Source organism: Eleutherodactylus coqui, chromosome 4, assembly GCF_035609145.1.
Source record: "Eleutherodactylus coqui strain aEleCoq1 chromosome 4, aEleCoq1.hap1, whole genome shotgun sequence".
Taxonomy (NCBI): domain Eukaryota; kingdom Metazoa; phylum Chordata; class Amphibia; order Anura; family Eleutherodactylidae; genus Eleutherodactylus; species Eleutherodactylus coqui.
Genome location: NC_089840.1, coordinates 18808664 through 18828982, shown reverse-complemented (window position 1 = coordinate 18828982; position 20319 = coordinate 18808664). Strand labels below are relative to the sequence as shown.

The 20319-nt window shown below is 48.2% G+C and overlaps 1 protein-coding gene across 2 annotated transcripts in view; it reads right to left on the bottom strand.

Moving 5' to 3' along the window:
- Positions 1–19024, bottom strand: part of C4H21orf91 (chromosome 4 C21orf91 homolog) — a 37624-nt gene extending 18600 nt beyond the window's left edge. Inside the window, exons 1-2 of one of the 2 annotated variants that reach the window (XM_066599103.1) lie at positions 18931–19024; positions 8685–8818 (exon numbers count right to left, since the gene is read on the bottom strand). In XM_066599103.1, coding sequence (XP_066455200.1) covers positions 8685–8818; positions 18931–18956 — 160 coding nt within the window. In that variant the 5' untranslated portion in view covers positions 18957–19024. Of the gene's footprint in view, positions 1–8684; positions 8819–18460; positions 18550–18930 lie in introns of those variants that run through there. The other variant, XM_066599104.1, reaches the window with a different exon arrangement.
- Between the last annotated feature and the right edge of the window lie 1295 nt (positions 19025–20319).

Below are 20319 nucleotides of genomic sequence, written 5' to 3'. Positions count from 1 at the left end.
GAGGCACCGGCAATAATTACATCACCTGTGCAATACTGAGCAAATCCTGAACACATGACCTGTTGGGGCTCCATGAGGACTGGAGTTGGGGAACACTGAGGAAATCCTGAACACATGACCTGTTGGGGGCCCCGAGGACTGGAGTTGGGGAACACTGAGGAAATCCTGAACACATGACCTGTTGGGGGCCCCGAGGACTGGAGTTGGGGAACACTGAGGAAATCCTGAACACATGTCCTGTTGGGGGTCCGCGAGGACTGGAGTTGGGGGAACACTGAGGAAATCCTGAACACATGACCTGTTGGGGGCCCCGAGGACTGGAGTTGGGGAACACTGAGGAAATCCTGAACACATGACTTGTTGGGGGTCCGCGAGGACTGGAGTCAGAAACACTGGTTTACCCCAACAAATGTCACTTTAACAAGTTGGACTCAGCGGCGGTCGGCCGCTCACCTAACCGGCATTATGTTTGTGCATTTCGCGTTGTAAGCTGTTAGAAGCGGGTTTAGTCTTTCCGCTCCATCAGGTGACATTTATTCAGTAGACGCGGCACAGATGGCAGCGTCCTTAATATCACACGGAGGTTCCCACAGCTAGCCGGCCGGCACAGAACTGCTTGATGTGGTTTACTCAGGGACGGAGTGCGGTCTAGTTCAGTATTAGGAGCCAACGGAGTAGCAGGTTAAAAAGAGAAAAGCAAAAAGGAAAAAAGGGCAAAAACAAAACAAGCAAAAAGCAATTCCATCACATACGACTTGAACTGTAGGCCACCTGTGAACACTGGAGGGTCCGCGAGCCCCACTTCCCACTTTTTCTGCTGAGCCTCCAAAGGAGGACAAAAGCGGAAGAGGCAGAGCGAGCGGAAGAGGCAGAGCGAGCGGCTGCTATGGCATTTCAGGCTGGTCTAGCCACCATCTTTAATGCAAATGAGACGCAGTAACGGGCACAGCCACTACAAGTGTACAGAGATGTGCCTGGTACACAATGAAGAGGCCATACCATTCTCTTGAGCCCCACAATTCCTTCAGTGAGGAGTGCTAGGATTTGGAACCTCACTAGCCTGATATTTATGGCCTTTCTAAAGGAGAGACCCTCAATATCAGTGTCCTGTAAAACCCCTTTAAAAAGTCACAAATTTTTTTAAAAAAAGCAAAAAAACAGCATTTCATGCATATTTTTAAGACTCAATCCTTAGTGCTTCACGTGAAACCATTTGATGAGGCATGATCACTGGTCTTCACTATGACAGTTAAAGGGGGAAGGTTTCAGCTATAATTTTGTTTTACTGAAATCAGATAGCAGAACATTTTCCATTTTTCTAATTGTAGATTTTTTATTCTGTTGTCTGTACTTGACATTGGGGGCGGCCATCTTGTCTGAAGAGCAGTTATCAGCATTTAGAGAGAATGCTTTACACCAGCTTCATGGGCCACAGACACAATGAAGAGGAGTGGCCCCAATGACTTCTATGGGAGAGTGTTGTGGGCATGCTCTGTGACCTGTGCATGGAGGGGGAGGAGGTAAGCTGTGACATCACCTATTGTGAATGCTGGATCCTGTGCCATCTATATACACATGTGTCACCTCTCAGTGATGATAGTGAGATGACTGCTAAGAAGTTTTCTCTACAGAACAGGAAGTGTCAGACTATTAGTCTTAGTGTCCAGTGTGCAGGGAGGAGGCGGAGGTGAGCTGTGACATCTATTAGTGAATCCTGTGTTACCCCTTAAGGTCTGTGGACTAATTTTGGCAGGGTTTTTGATGCAGAATTGTACACTCCAGAAAGTCCACAACTTTTCTGCTGTGTGTGAACATACCCGCTCTGTCTCTTTTCCTTCCTTTACTTTTTCCCCGCCCACCTCTCTCACCTGTGCCCCCTTACTATTCCTGGTACATTGGCCACACCCCTTTTCAAGCTATGCCCCCTTAAAGGCCACTCCCATTTTGCAGCGACAGCTGTACCACCCTATAAAAGGCGCTCCCAGGTTGACATCTCTGAATCAGCAGATTCAGTTGGTCGTGTAAGAACATTAATGGGGTAAAGTCAGCTGGAAACCCTTTAAGTTGTATTTACATATAACCTGAAAATCCCTTTAAGACGGGGCTGTCCAGTTGTAAAACTCTTTAAGGCCTATTCTGAGGGCAGGTCATCAACAGAAGATTGATGGGGTCGTCACCCAGGACCCAACCAATTAGCTAGACGCCAGGCCACTGTAGTTGTGCATTGAGTTGATTTCTACAAGAAGCTGACAACTCCGTTTCCAATGCACTGACCAGACTTTGTATTGCAGGCCAAGTTCCCATTCATTTCAATGCCTGCAATACCAAGCTTTGCCACTGCGGTAGGAACGGAGCTGTCTGCTTCTTGCAGAAACCAGTTCAGTGAACAAGTGCAGCAGTCCGGCGGATAGCGGCAAAAGACACTCATCAATATTTATATTGATGACCTGTCCTGAGCATAGGCCATAAATAGTTTACAACTGGACAACCCCTTGACTCATTCTAGATTTTGAGCAACTTTGTCTACATTTCTGTAATTTAAAGGGAATCTTGTCATTTTTTTCAGCCCTTAGAGTATCAAAAAGTAGTGCATGTTACATTAATTGCAGCGATATGACTGCTGTGTTCATCTGTGCAGTAGTTTGGAGGAAACTTGCATTTATATTTGTGGCAGCCAGACACAGAAGTAGTCATATGCTCTAAGCTGCAGGCTAGCCACATCCACCCCATAATTACTGATTATTGTACATAGAGAGCTGCCAGACAGCAGTCAGAGCTGGAGGGCGAGGTGGGTGTAGCCAATTCATGAATATCCAGGACTACTTCCTGTAGTCCTCCATGCATTTGGTGCCATTCATAAAATGCAAGTTCCTCCCAAACTACTGCACAGATCCACGCAGTGGACATATCAGTGATTAGTATGACTCACTACCTTGTGCCGCCCTCAGAAGTGCAAAAAACATGGTGACCGTCTCTTTAAATCACAGGGAAAAAAAAGAAAAAAAAAAGAAAGAATTGCGCGCTAACATTTTGAGCCCCTTTGGTAAAAATCCATTGCTAGGCTTCCAGAATCCAATGTAGGTTTTTACGAGTCTCTTGTCACTTGATGTAAACGAGCAGCCCGAGCGCCGTCATCAGCGGAGACGCATGAGCACTCAGGTGAGGCGCCGGCATCTGTGCAGCGCCGAGCCGCCTAAGAGGAAGCGATAAAACCTCTTATGATGCAATAAAACTTTCTCCAGTCGCTTTTATCTCTGTGCTACAATCTAACGTCCCCGTCAGGAAGCCGAGGCTCCGCTCCACAGGACTGCGCCCCTCTGTGCTCACATTAAGCCTTAATCTAGGGAAGAGGGAGCGAATGGTGGCGCAGTATTGTGGGGGGGCAGGTGTCACTGCCGAAGCCCACGCAGAAGTGACGAGTACAAGAAAGGTCTCGGAGACTCGATAACTTGGGGCGTTCGTCACATGTTGGAGATCTACTGATGAACGTCCCCCGCGGGGCCATAAACCGCGGAGTATGATGGAGTGTTGTGTGACGGGACTCTAATGTACAGCCAGAGCCTGCAGAGTTCTGTACAGACCATCAGCCTAGCAGTAAGTGTCACACCCCCTCCACACATTGCCAAACTTTATACATCGAATGACCCCTTTATTACAGCCCCATACCCCAGAGTGCAACCAAAAAAAAAAAAAATCACCACGTGATAAGTTTTCTGTAGATCAGTTTCAGTGCGAAACAAATGGCTTTAGGAAAAAAAAAAAAAAACAGGGAAAAGAAAAAAAAGAAAAAAAAACTTTTCCCCAAGTCTTCCCATTTCTACTTGTAACAACTACAAGAAACTTCCTGTCCGCAGGGGCCAATATTCCCACAGAAGGATTTATTCAACCAGTAGATTCTACTCCATGACGAACTGCTGCAGCTCTGAAGGCCGAAGGAGGTCCAACACTCTATTAGAGACCCCCATCTAGTAAAGTGGCCAATCAGTACAAGTTTATAATCCAAGTAATTCGGTTCCAGACCAAGAAGTTACTGCAGCGCTCCGGTGCCGCTTACTGTGCTGCTGAACTCTGAACCAATCACAGGCTTCAGCGCTGATTCTGCCATGAACAGCATCCTAGTTGAGAAGCGACTGTTGGACCTTGGTTACATCTCACTGGTGAGAACGACCTGGTTTGTTACTTTCTCCCCTCCTCACCCAAATGTTGGAAAACCCCTTCAGGGCGAGTCTGTAGATCACGGACTTGTTGCGGGATTTTGCTTGTGACACGTGTACTGAAATGCTGCAGTCATCAATGGCGTTCTCACAAACCGCCACTGTCCGGGAAAGGAACCCACGAGGACACCCGTCCTGCCGCGGATATTCAGATGCTGAATCGGTCACAAACACCTCTACAAATGTCATTTATGAAATTCGTGGCTCAATCTGTACTAAAGAGACAAGTGTGGATTTCATTGCGGTCTTGATGCGGATTTCCGTGTGGAAAACATCTACATTGTCAACACAACCCTAAAAAGGGCCGTCCAGAATTAGAAAGACAAAAAAAAGTGCTGCTCCTGCAAGAGGCGCTCCCCTGGCCCCCGAAGGTTACAGAATACATTATACCTCCAATGCTCTTAAAAGGGGTTGTACCAAAAACCTAACTTCTCACCTACCCCCATGATAGGCAATAAAAGTCTGACTGACGGGGGTCTCGCCCCTGAAAACCCCGCCGATCCCAAAAGTGTGGGTCCCATGTCCCTTCTCTTTACTGGACTCCCGCAGTAAGGAGGAGATTGAATGGAGCGGCGGTTGCTCATGCACGGCCTATAGGACTGCTGCACGCTTGTAGTTGGCCATTTCCGGCAGCCCCAATGAAACGAATGGAGCCGTGCCGCACAGCCACGAGCGCCCCTCCATTCAATCTGGCGTCACTTTGGGCAAGTGCTGCGATGAGAAAAGGAGGACACAGGACTCTCGCTTTGGGGAAATCGGTGCCAAGACCCCCACCAATCAGTTTTATCACCTATCCGGTTGTTTTTGGTGCACCCCCCTTTCTTTCCTTCGGCAGTAACCCGGCCCGTAGACCTCTATAATTATAGTAGACATTGGGAGCAGACAGAACACTGCGTCTTTGTGTGTCAGAGCCGACGGCGCTCATGGAAAATACCCCCCCCCCCCCCCCCCCAAACGGGAAAAGATAAACCAAACATCCGCCAAGTGAAACACGAGGACTCGCCGGTGGGGACATTGGCGCGGTTAATGTGCTATGCTAAATGTTATCTCCAACAGAACAACAAGGCTGCTGTACAGCCACCAGATAAAAGCTCGTCTCCACGGGGGTAAACCTCTCGCAGATCATTACACCGGCTCAGCACAACGGCCCGCTCGCCGCCGCTGATTTCCCATTATACAACTTGATTGCGCAGATTCGGAGATCCTGTGGCAGACGACTGTGAAATCCACATTACAAGTTCCCTTATAGCCCATTCCGTAGTTAATACAGAAGTGAACGCACTTCATAAATGGTTCTCCAACAAGAGCCTGCGCAAAAGTTAAATATCGTACGTATGGGCCTTACAATGCAACAACAAAGCAACGTGCAATGCTTGCATCAACTATACAACTGCAGATTTACTATGTACGTATTTTACCCCACTTTGTTCCATTTTGTTGTAGGAAGCAGACAGCTCTGTACATTGCGCAGTGGCCCGGGTTGGTACTGCAGGCCGAGTCCCATTCACTTCAATAAAACTCAGCCCGTAGTACCAACCTTGGCCACTGTGCAGTGTACAGAGCTGTCTACTTTCTGTAGCAAAACAGTCAGAAATAGGAAGAAATGTAAATTCTCTCGCCCCCCCCCCCCCCCCAACAGACTTTGGAACTGCAGGGATCACAAAATCATCAACATCTGCAGCACAAGAAGAGATCCCTCATGGGACTGTAGGAGAAATCAGTCCAGGGACGAAGTTGTGCCGATGCATGAGAGCTGATGACGGTAGCAGCATCCTGGACACAGTGACCTCCTATCCATTATGAATTGAAGAGGTTGAGCCTCCCCAAAAGTGCTGCATGGACTGTTCATCACCCCGGGTCCTGCTCTCGGCAATTCCGTCAATCAGCTGGTTTTACCAGGAAAAGATCTGGCCGGCCAGATATATCCTCTGCAGCAACCACCGCAGACTAAATGTAGCATTACAGGGCGGCCATAGACATGAATGACCTTCCTGTAACACCAGGACTGCAGAAGGTCCACCAGGGACATTTGGAGACAGAGTTGGGTCCCGAGTGGGAGATCTAGCTGGTACAAGAACACAAGACGGGCTCTTCATGCAACCCCTTCAGTAGGAGGAACGCCCCACATGACAAAAGTTGAGCACATTGAAAACTTGAGGAAATCCAATTAATGACCAGTCTTCTGGATAGGTCATCATAGTTGATCGGCTGATCGGGCGCCTGCTGTCAGCACCACAACACACAGGGGTATGGAACGGAAGCTGCTGCTCAGACCTCGGTGTAGTCGCCGCTGCGGCTCTCATTAAAATCAATGGGAGCTGTGGCAGCCAGTACTCTGGGGTTGGAGTAGCAGCTTCCACTCTGTAGTCCGGCGATGGATCAGCAGATCAGCCAGGATGCCCAGCCAATCAACTATTGAGGAGGATAGGTCATCAATAGTATTTCCCTGGAAACCCCCTTTAACTCAAGATAACCATTACTGTATGGAAAAAAAAAAAAAAACAACAACTTGTGCCAAAGATGCCAATTCCTGAAAGTCCAGATAAGCTATCCCCGAGTCTACGGAGATCCGTATTACAGCATGAATCCCATGTTGTATATATGTCTAGTCTGCCCTATTTGAGCCGCTTAACAATGGCCTTCAGTAACCAGATAACAGGCCGCTATACCACCAAGAAGGTTACAGCGCGGCGAGCAAAATGTCCCAAAACACGCAAAATCTAGAGGAAAGCTGATCATTTCTGGAGATCAGGCAGAATATAAGTAAGGGTACTGTACCTTTAAAAAAGGACACAAAGTAATATTAGACATCGCAAACAAAAACCGGTGACCCCTCATCTAGCAGCGCGTTAGACTCCTCTGGTCTTCAGAACCGCAGCAGTTCGCCGTGGCGTAGATTTCACTTGATGAACTCATTCTGCAGGAATATTGGCCCCTGCGGACAGGAAGTTTCTTGTAGTTGCAGCAGATTAGATGGAGGTGCTGACATGTTCTGACCAGCTGACAGGAAGGGGTCATCGATTCATGCTGCTTGTGCCAAATTCTGACTCCCATCAGCGTGGTGCAACAGAAATCTGGGTCCATCTGACCAGGAGATGTTTTTCCGCTGCTCAGTGATACAATTCTTTGCTCTTTTGCCCCCCCTGGAATCTCACCTCATCTTTGACACAATGATGCTGGGACTTTATAGCCATTATAGCCCATCCATGCTATGGATGCACTTGGACATGTTAGTTGGCACACAGACTCTGTATTCAACTGAAATTTGCTTGACTGTGCAGTAGCTGGTAATCAGAATGATTCCTGACATCCTCCCGTGACCCCTTTTGGTGAGGCGTTGTTTCCACCCACAGGATCCCCTTTCTCTGGGAGGTTTTCCCTCGGTCACACCATTCTGTGTATACTTTCCACACCGTTACACAAGAAACCCCCCCGCGGTTGGCAGTGACATCCTGCCCCGGCCAGTCTAGCCCGGATGATCAGCCCTTGGAGGACGTCACTCAGCTGGATTCTCCCATCTCCTGTGGATGCATGCTGGAATTGATCCACAGAGGTTCATCTTCTGAAATGTCCTCTTTAGCCTCTTGACAATTTGAACAGTTCCTCACGTTCGCTTGTTTACATTTTGGCGCTCGTCCGCTTCCGTTTCCATCCTGATCTCTCGGGATTCGTCTGTTTTGTACTAACATCCTGTCCTCCAATCATCACACAATGCAGCGGCATTCCCCAGCCCGGATGCGCCCGCTGCCCCCGGTTGTACGCCGTCGCCTACTTCAGCCGCTGCTGGAGACGATTGACTGAAATGTTTAGTATGTGATCGAATAATCTGCTTTAATGCCACATTGAGTCACATGACTGATTCTCATGTAACAGCGTGGGGAGTATACAGAGAATGGTGCGATCGAGGAAAACACCCAAGGGGGATCTTGTGGATGGAATCTGTCAACAAAAGGGGTCAGAGGAGGATGTCGGGAATCGGCAATAGGCCCAAACAAAACAGAAAGACGAGACTCAGCCGGGCAAAAAAAAAAAAAAAGGCCAAAAATTGTACCACAGAGCAGCAGAAAAACATCTCCTGGTCAGATGAGTCCAGATTTCTGTTGCCCCGTGCTGATGGGAGGTCAGAATTTGGTACAAGTAGCATGAACTGATGAACCTTTCCTGTCAGCTGATTAGAACATGTCAGCACTGCCATCTAATCTACTAAAACTACAAGAAGCTGCCTGTCCACAGGGGCCGGTATTCCTACAGAACGACCCAGCGGAATCTACACCACAATGAACTGCAGCGGTTCTGAGGGTCCAACGCCCTACAAGATGGGGGTCTCTAATAACGTGGCCTTCTGTGTCAACGGTGATCTTTAAAACCATGAGAAATAATTAGCATGGAAAGAATAAAAACCCGTCCTTTATAATGTGACACGTAGGACAGTATGGCGGCTCCGCGGCGCTAACGTATATCATATCTTACCCTCAATGCTCATCTCGAAGCAGACGTGGCAGAACGACAGGGTCTCGATGTCCGTGCCCAGCTTGCAGATACTGCAGACATTGTCGTCATTCAAGTCAATGTTCACAAACTGCTCCTCCGCAGTCATGGCGCCCCTGAGACACAAAACGGTCACGTGAGATTCAGAGCACAACGTGGCGGTCAAATGGTGCAAGATACGAGGTTAGGTGGGATAAAGAAAACACTTCAGGGGACGTCCAGCGAGAGGGATGGGTAACGAGTGTTATATCGCTAATACTAACTGTACTACTCGGATAAGAGGCCTACAGCGTGCGCCGATCCACCGCACGGGCGTTACATCCTTAATACAGACCATACTACTCGGATAAGAGGCCTACAGCGTGCACCGATCCACCGCACGGGCGTTACATCCTTAATACAGACCATACTACTCGGATAAGAGGCCTACAGCGTGCACCGATCCACCGCACGAGCGTTACATCCTTAATACAGACCATACTACTTGGCTAATAGTCCCATTGTGTACGCCGATCCACCGCATGGGCGTTACATCCTTAATACAGACCATACTACTTGGCTAATAGTCCCATTGTGTGCGCCGATCCATCGCACGGGCGTTACATCCTTAATACAGACCATACTACTTGGCTAATAGTCCCATTGTGTACACCGATCCACCGCACGAGCGTTACATCCTTAATACAGACCATACTACTTGGCTAATAGTCCCATTGTGTACGCCCATCCACCGCACGGGCGTTACATCCTTAATACAGACCATACTACTCGGATAAGAGGCCTACAGCGTGCGCCGATCCACCGCACGGGCGTTACATCCTTAATACAGACCATACTACTTGGCTAATAGTCCCATTGTATACGCCGATCCACCGCACGAGCGTTACATCATTAATACAGACCATACTACTCAGATAAGAGGCCTACAGCGTGCACCGATCCACCGCACGGGCGTTACATCCTTAATACAGACCATACTAGGCTAATAGTCCCATTGTGTGCGCCGATCCACCGCGCGGGCGTTACATCCCTAATACAGACCATACTACTTGGCTAATAGTCCCATTGTGTACGCCGATCCACCGCACGGGCGTTACATCCTTAATACAGACCATACTACTTGGCTAATAGTCCCATTGTGTACGCCGATCCACCGCACGGGCGTTACATCCTTAATACAGACCATACTACTTGGCTAATAGTCCCATTGTGCGCACCGATCCACCGCACGGGCGTTACATCCTTAATACAGACCATACTACTTGGCTAATAGTCCCATTGTGTACGCCGATCCACCGCACGGGCGTTACATCCTTAATACAGACCATACTACTCGGATAAGAGGCCTACAGCGTGCGCCGATCCACCGCACGGGCGTTACATCCTTAATACAGACCATACTACTTGGCTAATAGTCCCATTGTGTACACCGATCCACCGCACGGGCGTTACATCCTTAATACAGACCATACTACTTGGCTAATAGTCCCATTGTGTACGCCGATCCACCGCACGGGCGTTACATCCTTAATACAGACCATACTACTTGGCTAATAGTCCCATTGTGTACGCCGATCCACCGCACGAGCGTTACATCCTTAATACAGACCATACTACTTGGCTAATAGTCCCATTGTATACGCCGATCCACCGCACGGGCGTTACATCCTTAATACAGACCATACTAGGCTAATAGTCCCATTGTGTACGCCGATCCACCGCACGGGCGTTACATCCTTAATACAGACCATACTACTTGGCTAATAGTCCCATTGTATACGCCGATCCACCGCACGAGCGTTACATCATTAATACAGACCATACTACTCAGATAAGAGGCCTACAGCGTGCACCGATCCACCGCACGGGCGTTACATCCTTAATACAGACCATACTAGGCTAATAGTCCCATTGTGTGCGCCGATCCACCGCGCGGGCGTTACATCCCTAATACAGACCATACTAGGCTAATAGTCCCAATGTGTACGCCGATCCACCGCACGAGCGTTACATCCTTAATACAGACCATACTACTTGGCTAATAGTCCCATTGTGTACGCCGATCCACCGCACGGGCGTTACATCCTTAATACAGACCATACTACTCGGATAAGAGGCCCACAGCGTGCGCCGATCCACCGCACGGGCGTTACATCCTTAATACAGACCATACTACTTGGCTAATAGTCCCATTGTGCGCACCGATCCACCGCACGGGCGTTACATCCTTAATACAGACCATACTACTTGGCTAATAGTCCCATTGTGTGCGCCGATCCATCGCACGGGCGTTACATCCTTAATACAGACCATACTACTTGGCTAATAGTCCCATTGTGTGCGCCAATCCACCGCACGGGCGTTACATCCTTAATACAGACCATACTACTTGGCTAATAGTCCCATTGTGTACGCCGATCCACCGCACGGGCGTTACATCCTTAATACAGACCATACTACTTGGCTAATAGTCCCATTGTGTACGCCGATCCACCGCACGGGCGTTACATCCTTAATACAGACCATACTACTTGGCTAATAGTCCCATTGTGTACACCGATCCACCGCACGAGCGTTACATCCTTAATACAGACCATACTACTTGGCTAATAGTCCCATTGTGTACGCCGATCCACCGCACGGGCGTTACATCCTTAATACAGACCATACTACTTGGCTAATAGTCCCATTGTGTACGCCGATCCACCGCACGAGCGTTACATCCTTAATACAGACCATACTACTTGGCTAATAGTCCCATTGTGTACGCCGATCCACCGCACGGGCGTTACATCCTTAATACAGACCATACTACTTGGCTAATAGTCCCATTGTGTACGCCGATCCACCGCACGAGCGTTACATCCTTAATACAGACCATACTACTTGGCTAATAGTCCCATTGTGTGCGCCGATCCACCGCACGGGCGTTACATCCTTAATACAGACCATACTACTTGGCTAATAGTCCCATTGTGTACGCCGATCCACCGCACGGGCGTTACATCCTTAATAGAGACCATACTACTTGGCTAATAGTCCCATTGTGTACACCGATCCACCGCACGGGCGTTACATCATTACTTCAAAATCATACTACTCAGATAAGAGGTCCACGGGGTGCGCCGATCCACCGCACGGGCGTTATGACATACAATTCCTCTCCTTAACCTCTCAGCGCCGCGGACTATTTTGGCCCAAAAGGACGAGACAATTTTTTGGGGGGGAATTTTCAGCTCCACTTTTCGAAAGCCGTAACTTTATTTTCCCCCGCTGACACGGCCGTATGAGGGCTTGTTTTTTTACATGACGAGCTGTAGTTTTTACTGGTACCATTTTGGGGTATATATGGCTTTTTTGATCACCTTTATTGCGCTCTTTTTGGGAGGTGAAAAAGCATTTTGCCTCCGTTTTTTTATTTTTGGCCGCAGAACCAACGGTGAAGGACCCTCACTGATGATAGAGGGATGGCGTATCCTAGGCATTTGTCACCCTTCAAGCGGTATGGGTCTTCAGACCCCGTTGTCCTGTGTACCAGCAGAGCAGTATGGGGGACGCCTCCTCTCCATTAGCCAAAATGGCGCAAAGAAATACAATGGACGTAGTTTATCAAACTAACAGAAAATGCAGCTACAGAGCAGTCCCCGCCGAGAGGGCCGGACGCCCCCCCCCATGGGGATACAGCAGACTCAAACTATGAAAAACCCACAAGTTGCTGGAAGTTAGATATTTCGAAATCACAGGCGACTGCGGGGGTGTAATACTTTGGGGATTTTCCGTGAGGTCACTAGTTCTGAAGAGGAGTGCTGGGTACACATGGCAGTTCTAGCCCACTGCAAACCTGCTTACTGTATATAACACACATACAGGGCTCAGACTTTAGTCGTCGACTAAACCACAAATCCTTATGGCAGTTAAATAGTGGAGAAACACTGGTGGGGTATTGTAGGAAACCAGAAGATGAGCGGTCAGTTTTGACATACATCACCATTTTGTTCTCCCCCACCGCCTCTAGCTTGGATACAAGATGTGATACAGGCGGGCATGGAGCCTCTAGTACCCTGTTGTACCGCCTCTAGCTTGGATACAAGCAGGCATGGAGGCTCTAGTACCCTGTTGTACCGCCTCTAGCTTGGATACAAGATGTGATACAGGCGGGCATGGGGGCTCTAGTACGCCGTTATAGTGCCTCTAGTTTAGATACAAGATGTGATATAGGCGGGCATGGGGGCTCTAGTACCCTGTTGTACCGCCTCTAGCTTGGATACAAGATGTGATGCAGGTGGGCATGGAGGCTCTAGTACCCTGTTGTATCGCCACTAGCGTGGATACAAGATGTGATGCAGGTGGGCATGGAGGCTCTAGTACCCTGTTGTACCGCCTCTAGCTTGGATACAAGCAGGCATGGGGGCTCTAGTACCCTGTTGTACCGCCTCTAGCTTGGATACAAGATGTGATGCAGGTGGGCACGGAGGATCTAGTACCCTGTAGAGGTGACAGTGGGTGTCAGAGGCCGTACAAGTAACGGTTAACGTGAAACTGAATGTCCTTCAAAACAAGAGAGTCTGGAAATGGTTCTGACAGACACAGGGGTGTACTGATGGCGCCCCCTGTCTCTGAATAGAGGACAATGAAACAGTTGGAGCCGCTGGTGCTGGTCGGACGATCAGTCGATCCGCTGCACTGGTGGTCTGCCGAGTGCGTCCTGAGCAGTATCTCCAGTTTAACATGGAGGAACAAGTAGTTTTGCCCCCTCATGGCGCTCATGATACGGTGCCTCATGGAGAACTCATGCCGAGTGCCAACAGGTCGTGGCACATAGGGGAGCCATGTCTACCAGCCGCAAGCCTTAGATCTACATAGTCAGGCAATAACAGGATTTATCAGTGCTGAAGGACGCTTTCCAAGCCCCGGCTACAGGTTACATCTATTAGACGCGGGGCTCCAAAGAAGAAGCATCTGGTACAAGAGGGAAGAATCACAACAGGTCCAAACGTAACAATATACGTGTTGGGGCCCGCGATCCGAGCGGCGAATATAATCTGTACAAACCTATAAATCATGTGAGAAATGCTGAGACAGCCTGCAACACGTCGGCAGCGGTAAACTGCAACCCGCGGGCGGAGAGCATCGCTGGCGTCCATGGGGTTCATGTAGAGGCGAGTCCTCTGCTTCCCAACAGGTACTGAACCCCTCGGGCTGCGCAAGACACATTGGGGGTTGTGCTCACACGCTGCTAACTGTACACATGTGCGGGTCACTCGCCGCACGCCGTTCCGTACACTCGCCGCACGCCGTTCTGTACACTCGCCGCACATGCCTCTGCGATTGACTCAGATACGACATGATGTAACATGGCCCGCTGACGAGTCCAACTAGAATGAGACATTGTCTAAGCAGTTAATGGCACAAGTCATCCTGAACGAGCCGTCACACGTGCCACAACATTGGCGCAGCACTGAGTGCCAACTATGGTTTATATAACACCCAACAGTGACAGAGCGTTGGACCGGCTTCACACGGGTGCATGCGTATTTGTGCACGCAAGAACGTCACGTATTTGTAGAATAAACAGGTTTTTTGCGCTTGTGTTGGCGTATATTTCACAGTTTTTGCACCGAAGCTCCCAGCCACTGAAATGGCCAATTAGTCTAATGAGCTCAAGAAGTGTTCTTTCCTTGCACAATTATGCAGTGCATCACGTAACACATTTGCACATCCCCATCCGTTGACTTCTATGTGGGACTGCTGGTGCGCAAATGCATAAGAAAAGTAGAGCATGCTGCGAATGCGCAGAAAAGATACAGCCGTGTGAAGCCGGACTTGGAAACGTCACAGCGTGACTTCGCACAGACAATAATCACTCCATGTAAACGCTTGTGGCGACTGAACAAACGACAATACATTCGCTTATCATTCGCTGTTCAGTCGATACGCGCGCAAAAAAGTTGCACTGAGGCACGCACAAATGCACGTATGCTCATGTATAGGGGGGTGTAGTGTACTTTCTCACCCGCCTACGACAGATAACACTCAGCTCTGCTACATCTGTGCAAATACATAAGGCTTGCATTACTAAAACCAAGTTTTAAGGGAAAAAAAAAACAAAACAAACCAACAGCTTGTAATGCAAAGTCCCTGGGGGGCCCTCTGTGAACAGACCCTTCAGTTTGGGCCCCATGGAGACACTTTGCAGCACTACAGTAGGTTTGTACGCGACACAATGAATCACTGGAACTTGAGAGTAAAAATCTGCAGAGCCGCAAAAAGTTACAATGTAGCAGCGGCCTAAAAACAGCAAGAAAGAAACAGCTGTCCCCGACTGATACAATGTCATCAACATCCAGCCAGAATGGAAACAGTCACACTGTGACCACAAGCGGCACCTGGTTTGTGCGCACACAGCTGCAGCCGGAGGACTCCGGCACATGAGCGCAAGCGCAGTTCAGGCGCGTCAATACGCTGCATATTTACACATGACCGAACATCGCTTACGTTTGCATATTTAGTCTACTTCTGCGGGGTTTTGTGCACGCAAATGCATGGTGTTTGCGCACGCAAAAAAAAATAAAAAACTGCAGAAGTGCCCGTCTATTTTTGGCACAAAAACGCAGTAAATATGGGAGTTTCCTGTGTATTTGCGGCGGCCCATTCTCTTCAATGGCCTACTGCGGTGCGCAACAGACCAAATAGGACACGCAGCCCATTTTTTCCATTCGATTGATCACATAGAAAAAAAAGTTTAAAAATACGCTCATCTGAACGAATGCACTGAAATCAATGGGTTCTATTCACTGCGCATTATTGCGCAAAAGTTGTGCATGCAATACTCTGCGCAAATACGCTTGTGTGAACGAGCCCTTAAAAAGGGATAATGCCCATAGCACTGGCTCTGTACGTGATTAGCAGGGTCCCCGCGCTCCGGACCCCATGCAGTAAGCGCTCCCCTTCTGGCGAACCTCGTGCCGCCCCGGTAGTACAGAGCGAGCGTTTGTCAGTTTATTTGCCCTGCAGCCGCTGTAGGGAAAATGCTTCTTTGTGTAAACCAGCTGATTGCTGGGGGCGGCAGAGCGCAGGATCTGGGGGTCAGCTGCTCCCACGGCATTCTGGGAGGTTCTGCTCATGTGGGTACGAGCCCTTTAAAAGGAGTTTTCTGAGAGTTTAGTAAACTGATTCAGCAGCAGGAAAGGCTGGAAAAGAATGTGAAATCTCAGACTGTTAAAGGGGCATTCCGGGACTTGATTCTTCCTATTGATGACTTGTCAGGGCTCTGCGGCTTCAGTCTCCACTGATCAGCCTATTCCCATGATTGCTGTCACAGCGGGCAGCGCAGGAAGTGGCCGACCATAGCGGAGCAGCTGCTATTGGATTCAGTGAGCGCTTGCCTGCAATACTAACTCAGGCCACCGGGCTATGGTCAGCACTGTCTGCATCCTCTGCTGACCTCAGTGACAATGGAAGTCAGTGAGAATGCAAGCAGTGGGTCGCTTTGGTCATCAAAAGAGGAAAAAAAGGAAAGCGTAAAGAAGTCCCAGCCTACCCCCTTTAATTCCAGTCGCTCGAACACTCTTCTGAGATTTCACCGACGAGAGTGCTGGACCAGTGCGGGGGTCTCAGTAGTGAGACCCCCGCTATGAGCACTTTATACCTCTGCGTGCGGATAACTTGTAATTGTGGCTCAACCCCCTATTCTTCATAGCTTCAGGCATGTATATTTCCAGCTAACTGCCCACAGCCGGCCCAGTTAGTCAACGGGGCGGAGCCTGTGTGTTCTCTTACATAGGTTTTCAAAAAAAACAAAAAACAAAGTCACAGTCTGTCCCTGTGTGATCTGATTACTCGGACATCAGTCACCGGTTCAAGTCCATGAGCGTGCAAAACAAAAACACCGCCGTGCGGATGAGGGCGCCGTGGGGGTCATTTTATTTTCTTTGCCGAGACACAAAACACAGATTGGAGTTTCAATAGTTAACGTTCTCCGCTGCAGAAAATACGCACTTTTTCGGCACCACGTGAACGCAGTCTTAAAGGGATCATTACTAAGAAATGCTTGGAGGAAAGGAAAATAAAGCTGAAGGCAGCGCAATTTTTTGTGCACAAGAAATAGGAAAACAGAAGAAAAAGAGGACATACAAGTTAGAGCGTTCAGACATGCGTGCGAGCGGCGGACCGGAACGACGGCGGGTCGTCAGAGTGAAGAAGAAAATATTTAATGTATACCCATCCAAATTCAGATGGGGGGGAAAAAAAACAAAAAACAAACACGCCCGCGAGGACAAACCCTCAGACGCAGCGCTCTACCGCACCGCGTATGGTAGCGATATTGTACTGCACATGCGCAGTCTTCCTGGAGGGGGGGGGGGGTGTGTGTGTTATATTTTCCGTGCTGTCGCTTTCCAACACTGGCGTCTCTCGCACGCAAGACGTAATAGAACACGCTAGGGTGTTTTTTGCGTTCGCGTTTTACGCAGTTCCTATACTCTGGTGAAACTGCGTAAGCCAACGTATTGGATTCACTGTGAATGACCCCCACAGGTCCTCTGCACGCAAACGTACAAGTATTTCACGCGCCTCCGGGCTGCATATTTGTGGAATGGACCCGGCTTTTTTGCGCACGTCTCTGCGTATTTTACTGCACTTTTTGCGCCCGCAAGTTCATTTATGCGCAGAAAATAAGGTAAATCGACTGAAACGGCTGATCAGATGCGGATGCGTTTCTCCATCTCCTTACCTATTGCGTTCGCATTTGCGCACTCCCTATTGACTTCTACGAGGACCTTTGGTGCACAAAAATGCACGCAATGCTATTTTGTTTATTTTTGCGCAACCGATATGCGCACAAAAATACGCAAATGCGAACAAACCCATATAAATCAGTGGGTTCCGTTCCCTGCGCAAATGTGTTACGGAGCGCTTAAAAGGAGAAATATAAAACTGGACGCAAACAAACACGCGGATTAAAATACGGCCACTTTTCACAAAAATATCAGATACGCCGGTCTGAATACGCCCCGACCGGACGCCATTTCCCCCCATATACATTACAAGAGCATAAAGCACAACATACTAAATCAGGAAGTCGCAGAGCCTCGCGAGACTTTTACGGCAAATCGTTCCTAGTCTTAGAAGGTTTCAGGGAGACGTCTTGGAGATACGGCTCAGAGGAGCGCGCCGCGGCAGGCGAGCCCGGAGTAGCACAAGTTACCGAGAAGTTTCCAGCTCCGTTCACCATCCAAAAATACCAGAAACACAACTTATGTCAAAAACTTTTGTTATTAGGGTGGGGGGGGGGGCAAAGACGGATGACGGTCTACGTACGGCGCGGCGGAATAGGTTGGCGCCGCGTAAAATAAAAGAACTTCAGAGAGGATATAAGATACAATGTAAGCACAGAAGGACGGATTTCCAGCCCTCCAGGCGGGAGTTCTTTACTCCGACCCCCCATGGGGGGCATTAACATCACAAAACACAACAAAGACTAGAAAGAAACAATGTAACTAAAGAGGAAACTACTTGGAGCTTGTATATAAAACAATAGAAGTAACACAAACAGCAAAACTACACAGCAAACAGCTCAATGTACACAAAGACTCCTTATATTATGGATTATTGGGTATTTAGGGGACAGAAAAAGGTATAATAACACAAACAGAGCCAATATATACAATAATAGCAGGAAATGAGAGGGTTCCTAAAAGGACATCTCCATGTCGGGAGCAGAAGCCCCAGACACATCACAGAGAAGACAATATACTTACAGGCAGCTTGTAGGAGATAAATAGGATGCAGCTCCCTCCCTACCGGAGTCTTACCCTGAACTAAGGCAGCATGGACATCCCCAACCAAGTCACCCACTCACTCTACTGGATCATACCACCTGCTCCCAGAGCCTCGGGGGAAACGATGGTATAAACTGCCAACAACAAAGCCCTGAGTAGTTTATTTTTTTCCTTTACACGCACTAATGAAGAGTTAAAAGACGAACAAACTGCGCAGAACTCGCCAAAAGTATTAACACACAAGCACTTACCCCCCTACTATGAACAATTATGGTTTAGCCCAAGGCAACAAACAGCACAGATGCCCGTTGGAAGGACGAAACCATTATAAAGAGGGGAGGCAAAAGGGATTTGTTACGTTTTGACAGGAAATACCAGTTCGATCACTGTGAAGTAAATATAAAGTGTCTTTATAAATGTGTGTGTCTTCAGCGGGGAGAGTAGTTTACCTCAGTTGGCATTCTGTATCGTCCATGGTACGTGGTACGGTCCGCTTGTGTATAGTCCCAAGGAAAGTACACGCTGTTCTTTACGTCACAGAGTCAGACGTCGTGAAGCGGAACGGAAAGAGACAATGAAGAGAGGGAACCCGCGTGACCACGCCTCCAGAAGCTGATTGGTGCTTGAGGACGTAGTAGAATTGCGTCAGAGCCCCGCCCCTTTTCGATAACTAGGTGACAGACCGGTGTTCTGCGCCCGCCCGACTGTTTTTTGTGCACATTTTTTACTACTTTCTCTGTTCTGCCCTCCCGCGTCTAAACTCATGCAACAAAAGAGTTACAAAAAGTATAAAAGGGGGATTTATGAAAGCTGGAAGAAACATTGTGCAGCTTCCATTTTTTAGGATGCTCTTTCATGGTGAATGACAATGACTGAATGGTCAGTATTTAACCCAAACAAGCCAACGATAATAGTCATGCTTGTATGAAATGAAAGATAAGCGAACAAATTATCGTTACGCGAACGATCCAGCGGGTTTTCTTTAGCGATAATCGTTCTTTGTAAAACCACCTTATAGTGCGCTTGAAAAATGAAAAATGCTCAGGGATTGGTTGCTAGGGGGAAAAAAATGCAATTTTACCGTCTTTTCGAGGGTCTAGTTTTTATGGCGCGACACAGTGCGGCAAAAATGACCTGATAATGTTATTCAGTGCGTCTGTACGATGACGATGATACCAAATATATATAGTTTTTTTTCTGTACTACTTTGAAAAGCCGCCATATTCTTATCTCCATCGTTTTTCTATCTGTCCGTCGATACGGTCGTGCGAGGGCTCACTTATGCGCGACGACTTGTGGTTTCTATTGATACCATTTTGAAGTAGATACGGCTTTTTGATCGATGGTTATTATATTTTTTTCTTGAAGACAATGTGGCTAAAAAAGTGCCATTCTGGCCTCGTGTTTTTCTGACGGGGAAAACCACGCATTATTTTGATAGATTAGACTTTTATGGGCACGGTGGTACCAAAAATATTTTAGCTTTTTTTTTTTTTACTTTTGATTATAAATGCAAGGAAATTTTTTAAAAACTTTTACTATCGTTTATTTTTTAAAATAAATTAAAATAGAACTTTTTTTCCATTTCTTTTTTTTTTTAGTTCCCATAGGGGACTTGAACTTGCACTTGTTTGATCACTCATACCATACACTGCAATACTTCAGTATTTCTGCCATGACAACTGAATGGCACTTTGCACCCCAATCGCAAGGGGGCCATTTGAGACCACCAAAAGCCCATTGGGGCGTTTAAATGCTGCTGTCCAAATTGACAGTGGAATATAAAGGGTTAACAGTCACGATAAGCATGAGGGCTGATCGTGGCTGTTGCATGTGGG